This window comes from Apis cerana, linkage group LG10 (assembly GCF_029169275.1).
Source record: "Apis cerana isolate GH-2021 linkage group LG10, AcerK_1.0, whole genome shotgun sequence".
Classification (NCBI taxonomy): Eukaryota; Metazoa; Arthropoda; class Insecta; order Hymenoptera; family Apidae; genus Apis; species Apis cerana.
In genome coordinates, this window is record NC_083861.1 from 3,273,236 (window position 1) to 3,284,821 (window position 11,586).

Consider the following 11,586-nt stretch of genomic DNA (forward strand, 5'->3'; position numbering starts at 1 on the left):
CTATTAAAAGTAAAATCCGAACGAAAAGGAAAACGATTCGTCAACAGTCGATACTCGTATCACTTTCCCCGATTCACGCGAGGATGCGTTGAAACGTGGCGATGACTATTGTAGCCAACATTGGTTTTACTTGCGGTAACACGTCTGATCTACGAGGTTTGCGTACGTTGGTCACGTCACGTTACGTCGATCTGTCCTAATGGAAATTCGATGGAAGTCGGCCGTGGAAATCGGCCAATTAAACCCGCGGCATGAGCTTTCGACTCTTTAAAGGGTATGGGATAAAACGGCGTGCACAATTAGGTCGATAATCAGCGTGTGCAACCGAGGTGCGGGGGTGGATGTATCATCACCCACCTCGTTGCGTACGCTCCCCCATCGCCTTTGTAAATCATGCTCAAAGCAATTTTAAATACTCCTGGTGCTTCAGGAAATTCGATAATCTCGTTAGGGTCACGCGTTTTTTGGGGTGAAAATATTTCAGGCACGAAAACTCATATATTATGCTTTCTCTCCGATTAAGTGGAATATTAAATTCAGTATAAACAACTTCATTATAATGTATCTTGAAAATGTAAAGATATATTCATATAGTCACACTTTTAATTTAATTCTTATGTTATATTTTTTTCAAGTATGCAATTCTTCTAATGATTTTAATAATTTTATTTGCATCGTTTAGCGATTATGTTAGGTTTCAAGAGACAGAGATAATAGAAATGGAATATCTTAAAAATTTTATTCGCATAGAATCAAGTTTATTTAATAATTTTAGGGAATAATATTTCTTACCGATGAAATGCTATTCATGGTTGGCGTGTTGATACGTAATTTATTGACACCGCGATTTGAAATTGCATTATTATTACCAGCTGCGTGTAATAATTGCGCGTATCAAGTGATTATTGTTAGCTTAAATAGAAGCACCATTTGTCATTAAAGTTAGCACCACTCCCGCACATATGTTGCACACCGAATGTATAGCGAGGAGGGATGGGAACCCCGCTGATATTTTAATTAAGCGGAAAATTCAGCTTTTATTAGTGCTTTCGAGATTGTTATGAAAAGGGATAATTAATGTTGTTTTCGAGTTATGATTGGTTACCTCACGGCCGCAATTACTCGCGTTAAACTGACTTTCTGGAAACATACGATGCAATTATAACACGCACAGTAGCCCGAGAAACATTATTCATCTTTAATACCCGCTGAGTCGAATTTCTTTTCGAAAATAAATTTCACGTGAAGATCGTCTTTCGAGTAAAAAAAAGAAAAGAAAAGAAAAGAAAAGAAAAAAAAGAAGGGGGCGGATGGGACAGTTGATAAATTATTAACACATTTCACGCCACGTGCTTCTTAAAAGGTTTTACGGTATTTAATCGTAAGAGAAATGTTCTTTTCTCTTTTCTTCCTTCCTGCCGAGTATATTGCACTTAAGCATTCTTAGAAACCGATCGTAAGGATTTTTATTTTTAAAGTGTGTCGGGTTTCAAACATATCGATGCTAGAATCAAAAGGATATATTCAATATAAAATCCATTATAAAAAATTTTAAATTCCATAAAAAAATTCATAATAACAATATCTTAATCTATTCCAAATCTAATGCAAATTTCTTTATTCGAAATTAATTGTACATACGATATAAAACAAATGTTAATATTAAAATTATCGAACGAAAACTTATAAAATCAATGAAAGTGATAATTATCAGGGAATTACTGTTTTGCAAATTTTTTTACCAGCTGTAAAATATCATTATAGGAAAAAAAATTCTTTTCTCTTTCCTTCTGTCCTCTTTTATTTCTCCCTCTCCACGTCAAAAATGATTTCAGTCCCTAGCGAGGATTAAAGATTCATCGTGCCGTGTCACGTAATCTCGTACCGTCTTCCAGTTTATCGTGATGCATTGAAAGGTAGCGTTACCAAGCAGCGATCATTTTGCTTACGGTCCCACGTTTCACCTACGACTCGAGCGTATCCTCGTATTTCCGCGCGCATAACACGCGTCGCCTCGATTTCTGCGGATAGTCGTCGCTTAAACGTTTGATAGAAACGATTATCGCCGCTCCTGCCATTATACTTCCTCCGTGTTGTCTTCCCTTTTTAAAAATTTAACTTTTAAAGTACTTGAGGATTTGAAGATTTTTGAGAGAATCTTTCGAGGATCGATCAGAAAGTTTTGGTTTCTTTTAATACTTTATTCTTGTAGTGTAATTCATGAAATAATTGTTGAAATTTGAAGTTTGAATTTGAGTTGAAGGTTTTTTTATCTTCAGAGTGAAAAGTTTGAAAAGTTTCTCAAATTTTTATATACATTTAGTATCACGTGTTTGTCGAATGTGAATTTTATATTTTTGTGCTTTTGGATTGATTTCTTTTGTGTTTGGAAAATGAGAGTTTGTAGTGAATATTATGAAATCTATTTGTTGGAAATTTTTGGATTATGCTTGGGTAGGTAGGAGAAATTTTTTGGTGTTCCATTATGTATTAATTATTGATGTTTCAGATGAAAATATTCTAATTAGTATGTGCTTTTTTATAAAAATTAATGATGTTTTTATATTTTTATAGAATATAAGTTTATTGATTAATTTTAAATTGATTATCAATTAAGTGATTGATTCTTTACTTGTTTTCAGTGGCATGAGAAACATATTTCGTTGCGAAATAATTTGCGAAAACATATTGCAAAATATATTTCATCATAATGCAGTATGTAGAAGTATATATTATTATGGTACAATTCAGGAAACTACCATAATGTAATAAAGCATTCCATTGCAACATTACTCGCGAAACTCCACCTTTAATAAAACCTAATTTCCAATCGTATATTTCAACATAACGTAACTTTTTTCATATTATATTATTTGCATAATTTTACTGAGACCATCATTATAATGCTATTTAATGCTTCATTAAAAAGGAATAATTAGGAAATTCAACAACCAAAATTCCTCTTCTTACTCTGATTCTTCTTACTCTCTTTTCTACTTTTTTTTTAATAATCATAAAACAATAAAAATTTTTGTTATATTAACAAAGTTTTTATTCATTATATTTATATCTAAACTACAATTAGAAAACAATTATTTAATTTTTAAAATATTATTATAAAACTACCAAAGGAAAGTTATCCATTCGGAATATAAAACGTATATAATTCATTTAAAGGAATTTAATTCCATTCATAGAAATTTTCAAACGATTCAGTCAAAGTTCATTAAAAATAAAAAAAATCTTTTGCTCAAAGAAATCTTTAAGATTTCTTCTTGTTTGTTAAAAAAACAAAAATGGAATTCTATTATCCTCAACGATACAGAAATTATTCGGCCATTATTGATTCACTCCTAATTTCCTCTATTAAATTACGAGAGGAAAACATCACAACTTACAACAGAATAAAAATCGTTACTATCAAACTCTATTATCCCTAAAATGCTACGCAGGAAACATTCTCAATTTATTCACCCACCCCTAATTTCCTCTATCTCTAACACCCCAAAAGAAGACGTCACAATAAGCATTAAAGCTCCCCTTTTAGCATTCCACGTCCAAAGCAAAACTTGAAGGCGTCCATTCCTTCTCCCAATTCCCTCGTGAACATTAGAATAAATGGCCCATTTAACGAAAATTTACCGACGACTTGAAAGTTTTTGAATAATTTAAAGATATTTTTCATCCTTTTCTCGTATTAAAATCTATATAAATCTATATAAATACTATTGATTATTTTTCATATATTCATTATTTTTTTCCAAAATACGAAAGAAATATCGATCTTTACTATTTAAGATTCCGACAATTAAGATAAATATTTCTCCTGCAATCTTCTTTTCCGATACCTTGATTTAATAAGCCATCGTATCATAAATTCGTTTCATACTTTGATTGTTCAATAATTGAAAGAACACATTAAAACGCAAAGATCTATATTTACAAATAAACAAACAAATAAATATTCAACAATACGCATAATTATTTCATCATTATTAAAATGATTTGTGAGCAAAGAATCTTACAAATCTTGAAAAATATACTTTTAATTTAATTACATCTCTCTCTCTCCCCTCTCCGTCTCTCTTAATTTCCTAAAATATTAATTCCAAGTCCGAGCGGGGACACGGTAATTGGGCCATTTATCCTAGTAGTAGAACAGGACGAGCGCGTGCAGACAAGGGCGAGCGCGATATTCGGTGCTTGGAAACGTTTCCTGTCGTTTAGCGGCAAATAGATCACGTAAGTAGCGTGGACTCGGGAGAGGGGGAGGAAGGGAAAGAGAGATAGAGAGGTCGGACACGAAATGACGGACACGAGGAATTTATACGTTGGCCTGGTCACGGGCAATTGCCCCTCTCGTCACGGACTAGAATAATGTCGCGATACCGTATTGTACACGGCAAAACACAGGACAGGACCAAGGGAGAGGAAACGGCAAACCGATGACGACTCGTTCCCGTGGTCGAGACGTAGTGGCGACGGCTAGCGTTCTCGTGTCTGGCCTTGTGCGTTATTATCGTATAGATTCCTCTAGTCAGCGGTCTACGGTGTCGTTGAATTGGCAATAAGACGGGACAAACCGCGGACAATGTGACGTGATATGATGGATTTGCTCGTGGCGCCTATTTAGATCGGTGGAAAATTCGATTTTTCCCATGTGAGTTGAATCTCCGATTTGATTAGCTATGAATTTCGCAATTAATAATATCAAATTAATAATGGCGGTCGGTGCATAAAATAATCGTTTCTTCTATGTTTGACTTTTTGTATGATTCGGTGATAGTTGTAGATAGAAAGAAGAAGTAATTCCTTTTGCGGTGAGGATGGAGAATTTTACGGTGTGTACGGATAGTTATACTTACTTTTTCAGATTTTGGTGATTGATAACTATTTTTACGTGAAATCCATTTGAAATGGAAAACGTAAATTGCATTCTGTAATACGAATGATTCAAATTTTGATGATTAATGATATCTGATTCGATAAGAAATAATTTCTTTTGTATAATAATAAATATCGGTAAATTTTTACAGTATTTTTGAAATATCTATTAAATTAGCTCTTAGTTTAAAAAAGCTAATTTAAAAATATAAAATGTACCGAGGGATTTTCAATTTCACAAGGATTGTATCAAAGTTGGAGACTCGAGTCTAGTAATAGTCTCGAGCAGAAAATAGTTCATAGGAATTAGATACACGACTATATGAAATAAAATTTTTGCGATTCGATCGTCTAGTCGCGCGATGACGCAGGAAATTTGGCTCGACTTTGAAAAAGTTTGGCACACAAAGTGGGCTGAAGTTCAAGGTACGGTATGGTCTGGTAGACGGGTGTTTATTTGCTCGGGGACAACATTTAGAATACAATTTCGCTCTAAACATAACTTTCACGCGCGTATTTATATATATATATAATAATACGAGATTGAAATTAAAAATAATTTTGGGTATCGGCCCAATTTCAATTATTCCACGAAGCGAATTGGAAATCGTGAATTCATTGTATAATTTCCATCCCCGGCAGCGATTTTTAAGTTAATTTGAACGCCGTGCGCATTCGATCGAAATTCGGGTTCAGTTGTTTGCTGTCATCCATGAAATAAAATATCTGTTGAAGGTATATGACAACGATTAAAGGAACGCTCAAATTACAACCATCGCGTGCAAATATTTTGTTAAAAAAGAAGTTTAAATTCTACTTCGAAATCGTATATAATTTCTCGATAAATAGTAATTTTTATGAAATTAATAGTTTAACATTAATTACTACAGCATATTAGAAAATATGCAAAAGCAATTTTTTCATGTATAATAAGTAAATTATATTTCTAAATTATGTGTTTATGATAAAAAATATCATAGCATTATCATAGTATTTATCGTAATAGATTAATTTGTAGCTATCTGTTCTTTTGCATTTCGTATTAAATGCTTTTTGCTCGTAAAATAAAAATAAACGAATAATTTTCGTATCAATAAAAAGGAGATTAAACACAAACTTTACCAAATTATTTTAAATTGTATCATAGTAAATTTAATTTCTGTCTAATTATTAAATACTATCAATATTATCAAATAATTTAAACATAAAGAAAAATAGAACAAAGAGAATGTTGGAAGATGAATAATAACTGCATCAAGATCAATGCAAAAAAAAAAAATATATCTATATATTTCTACGATATCGCAATTTTTCTTAACGCGAAATCCTCGATCACGTCGATCATTCCAATCCATTCTACGTGGAAATATGGCGGTATTGTTCACCAGCGATTTTTCCGGCGAAATTATCCACCGGTGCCACGTGAAATCGAACATCGATAACGAGCCCGTCGAATTCGACATGGTCGACGTGGAAAAGGATTAATCGTGGTTTCAGTAAAAGAGAAAACACGAAGCTTTTTGCTCTCTCTCTCTCTCTCTTTCTCTCTGTCTCTCTTCCTCCTCCTACTATCGCACGCTCGTTGCTTTAGCGACTGGCGTTCGAAGTCGATTAAATTAATAAACGAAAACCTGGCCGCATGGAGAATTAATACTGGGCGCTATTAAAAAATGAAACGTTGGAAACGCACGATTAAACCGGGGATACGTGAATTAATGTTGGACACGAAGAAGGAGAAAAGAGAATGTCTGGATTGTAATGAAGGGTTACGCGTGGGTTTTAATTGGAATGGCGATACACGTCAATGAAATTTTTATGCTCGCGTTATTGTATTATTCCGTGAGTTTTATTGAATTATTGTTAATCATTATTGTATTTGATAATTAATCTTTTGTTTGGCTAAAAGTTTAGATCATAATAGGGAGAATAATTATTATTATTTACAAAAGTGTCCAATCATTTTTGTTTCTTGTTGTTCAATCGTTGGTTTTATATTGTATTTTATTTTTAAACCATTGGAATGTAAGAAATGATAATAATAAGATAGAAAATATTTATTAAAAGAAGATTGAAAGGTAAATATAACGTTGGGTAATAGTTTTGTGATTAATTATGTATGTATGTGTACAGTATGAGATGCAAGGCTTAATTTAATTGGAATATATTACGTATATTGATTAATCATCAAAATAACAAAATATGAACAAATTGTGAACATCTTTCAACAGTTTAGTAAAATTTTCCAATCAATCAAAGTTCAAAAGTCAAAGGTCAAATTCAATCTCAGTCAGTTCTGAGTTTATTACTGTCTTAAACTAAGGACTTAAACATTCAGTCTCATTTAAAACAGTAAATTAGTCTCAATCGATCAGGATCAAGTGATACAATCTAGAGGCCACGTTAAATTGTTTAAACGTTGTTTCAATTGTTTCAATAATAAAACCTCTTACCTTAAATTATTAGAAAAATTTTCAGGTTCCTAAGGGTTAAATATCGAAATGCAATATTTTCAAGTTTTAAAACCGTCCGTATTTCTCAACGCGTTAAGTTTTAAAAAAAATCTAAATTTTTCTCTTAAATCCTTCTTAAATTTGCATTAGATCTTCCTGTATGTTTCCAACATGTTCTCAATGTTTCTAATATTCATTATGAAAAATAACGTTAATATATTTGTAAAATAAAAATCTCATCCTCTGAAAAATCGAAATTCCATAAATTTCTCCTCTCGATGAAAATTCAACTCAATCTCGGAGCAAAACTTTCTCGCTTCACTCGATAATAGAACGCAACCCATCTCTTTCTATATCCCTCCTCGATCGTTCGCAGTGTCCATTTTATAGCGAGACGACTCGAAATTTTCAATCCTGCCAATAAATCGGACCGGTTCCATGAAAATTTTATGCGCGACGAACGCTCCGGATCATCCGATACACGTCTCGAATCCGGATTGCATTCTTATTCCATGGAAACGATCCATCGTAAACCGAAGCCGAAAGACTCTGCACGACTTTAATGTCTTCGTTGTATGGCGTTTTAAAACGGACTCGAGATCTTCGTGAAACTGTTCGCGAAGAGGCTTCCTCGTCGTGAAAATGCTTGGAACGATATTTAGTATCCGTCGAAACGGCCCAATCCCTCGTCGAATCCTGTTAAACTTGTCCCTCTGGTTATTTCTGCCGCGCAACGAGTTTGATGCAGGGTTCTGCAGGTGGTTGGTCAATTATTAATTGACGGGGAAATTGAATTTGTTGAGCAGGGGATGTGGACACGAGAGAGGTTTTCCTGTGTCTAATGTGACATGGAGACTTTTGGGGATGGTGTGTTGTTGGGTTTTAGGGGCGATATTTTAGGGGATGTTAAAGCGGGAAGAGTTAACCTTATGTTGGGGTAGTTTTATAATTTGTCGTATTATTATTAATTTATAATATTCTAAGATTTGTTCATATCAGATATTTATATGATAATTAATTTTATAATAATTTATATTTCCTAGTGATTAAATTATTTTATAACATTTTAATGAAGTTTAAATCATTTTGATAACAATGCTTACGATCAGACTTGAAATGACTTTATATTTTATTATTATTTTTAACACATCTTTCTGTAATTTTTTGATAAATCATTTTCAACGCGGATGATAAAACGAAGTATTTAATATCGGAGAATCAAACGCAATAAATCGGTTTCTCATTTTACGATAAAATATTTGCAAATGATGGGGAAGTGATTAAGAAATAATAACACCATTTAATCAATTATAAAAGATATTTATTTTCATTATTGATAATTACAACACAATATTTTCCATTTTTTATTTTCTAGATTTAAAGAGAGAAAATTCAAAAATCTAAAAATAAATTATTTATCTAATAAATTTCTTTCTGGTCCTCAGATGCTGTCGGTGAGCCCAGGAATGGAGCGCAACGGCCTCAGCGGTGGACTCGAGGATGATCCAAGCGGAGGTGGTGGTGTAGGCGGGGTTGGTAACGGCGGCGAAGGAGCCACCGATAGTATACAGGAAGTGATGGTCGCCGCTGCAAGGGATCGGGCGATTCGCGCCGGAAGTGTCCGCCAGGACCTCGCCCTCGACCTACCCCCACGGCTTCAGCTTCCGGATGGCGAGGAACGTCCGTACGGAGCGCATACCGCTCTTCACCTGCGCGATCCTGAGCAGGTGAGCTCTCTCTCTCTCTCTCTCTCTCTTTCTTGCTTCCTCTCTTCGAATATTTAACGGGTTATCCTTTATTATATTCACTCCTCTTGGGGTGCAAGTGGTTGCTCGAAGCTGGCCAGACTGAACTCGGTTGCTTGGCAAGTTTGCGCTACGTTTTGTTTGCGTTTGCGAGACTGTTGGAAGAGCGGTTTGTGGAGGAATTGAACGTTGTTTAAAGTGGAACGAGGTTCGATTGTTTGCTGCGATTTCTTTGCCTTTTTTTTCTTCTTCTTTTTTTTTGATGGTACCTGATAAATATTGAATGAATATTGGTTTTAGATTAAAGAGATTTAAAGAGGAGAGAACGTTTGAGGGGAAACACGTATTGAAGTTTCATTCCTTGTGATTTTTTTTTAGAATGAACGTAGGGAAGATTTTAAATTGAAGACATTCGAAGAAGGAAGGATAGTTATCGCTTATTAAACGAGCATTCATTGAAATGAATCGAATTCCTGTTTTCATCCTTAGAAGCTCAAATCCTTGGAGAATTCATACACCCATAGATTTTCCATTTATCGAAATCGCAAATCTTCCGGACGTAATACCGTAATACTAATGTTGGAACGTCTGCTAGCATTTAATATCGGCATTATTAACAGAATTAAACGTGGGGAGGGGGTGGAATTTCAGCCGATTAACCGACCGGCTGGATCCAGACGTTTCCCAATCGGCGTCGCTTTTCATTTATCGAACCCGCGGCTCGTGGCGATTAGCCGGTCGCTAATAAGCGCATTTTCGAGTACCGGCTGGGTAATAACGCGTGTAAAAACGGATAAATTTTCCACGGTCCGTGTCCTCCAGATAAAATCGCATTCCCTCGTTCCTCATCAAGTTTGTTCGCTCTTGCATTCTCTCTCTCTCTCTCTCTCTCTCTCTCTCTCTCTCTCTCTCTCTCTCTCTCTCTCTCTCTCTCTTTCTGGTCTTTTTCGATTGTTTCGAGCGTGAAACGATTCGCAAGTGTAGAATTGGCATTGGGTCTCATGCTAATCAGTGAGGGTTCATTTTAAGGTGATATCGTAGACGATGTTATTAAGATGTGCAAATAATTAGCAAACGTGATTACGATGTTTAGGAATTATTTGTTAAGCGCAGATGTATATGTATAAAGAAAATTTTAAGATATTAAGCGATGTTTTATGCAGCTTAGAGGTGGAATAACATTTCTCTCGTAATTTAGAAATAATTAAGAAAATATTGCGGTAATTATTCGAAGAAATTGTAATAAATTTAGATAATCGGATAAATATATTAACTTACATTTGTGTTTTATAAGGTAATTGCTTCCTTTTTTAAAATATATATATTTTGAAAAATAAAAATAATAATCGTGTTTAGAATATGATTTTTACGATTTTTAAGAATACTTTGAAAATTATTGAATGGAGGAAATTATATTGAAATACTATAATTTTGTTTGCTTTGATCGTTGTAAATTTGAATAATTCCATTTGTTTGCACATTTATTTGCCATTTCGGAATTGGAATTTTTTCCAATTTCAAGATCCTTATACCTTTTCAATGGTATAATTTCGATAATATTTGCTGGTTGAGTTTCTTTTTTTTTTTTCGAGCAAAATATATCATGTAGATTATACTTTCGCAATTTGATAGAGGGAAATGTGTCCAATTTGCATCATAATAGGCAAAAATGCATGAATGTCGGTTATAAAAATACTTTTTACACGTCAACTATCGTAGGATTATCGCAGTTATTTCAGATACCGTAACATTATCCACTGTTTCCATTGCTCCTCTGCGCCTCGTTATCCTGGATTACACGCGGCTAATTTTGGTTAATTAGCCTCTCGTCTTTTAATTTTAGAACATTTTACCCTATAATTGATTGCCCATAATACGTATAAAGCGTCTTTTAACGTTAAGCACAATTGCAATTCCTTGCTATAAATTCTTTTTTATTCCTATACATATTTCTAATTTGTAATCTTATATTTATAAACTTGAAGTCATATCGATACACGTTCGATAATATTTTTTTTTTTTTCATTTTTATCTCCTCTACCTTTCCATCTTAACCTAAGGTTTCTATTGTTCTCCCTGCCTCATTATCCTAGATTATACTCGGCTAATTTTGGCTAATTAGTCTCGTGTCTTCTAATTTTAGAGCTTCGTACTACATAATTCATGATGCATAATTTGAAGCACCTTTTACGTTGAACGTAATTGCATTTACTTTTTACAAATTCCGTTTCACTCCTGTGTAACACTCTTTTTATCTACGATATTGTGCAAAGGACTTAGAATCTATTTCAGCATTTTTCTACGGTAATTAAATCTATTTTCAGAAAATATTTCTATATTGCATAGAAATATACGTTTATATTTTTAATATGTCATTACTTACAATTCGATCTAATACTTTCACACTTTTTTTCTGGAATCTCAAAACTTTATTATTTTCGTTATTCTAACAAAGAATAAAGAATAAAGATTAAATTATTTGCAAGTCAAAAAAATAATTATTATTG

The 11,586-nt window shown here is 33.5% G+C and overlaps 1 protein-coding gene across 1 annotated transcript in view; it reads left to right on the forward strand.

Moving 5' to 3' along the window:
* LOC114577608 (serine-rich adhesin for platelets-like) overlaps nt 1-11,586 on the forward strand; it is a 169,760-nt gene that overhangs the window by 148,224 nt on the left and 9,950 nt on the right. Inside the window, exon 4 of the mRNA XM_062080724.1 lies at nt 8,780-9,061. Within this exon, the coding sequence (XP_061936708.1) occupies nt 8,780-9,061 (282 nt within the window). The remainder of the gene's footprint in view (nt 1-8,779; nt 9,062-11,586) is intronic.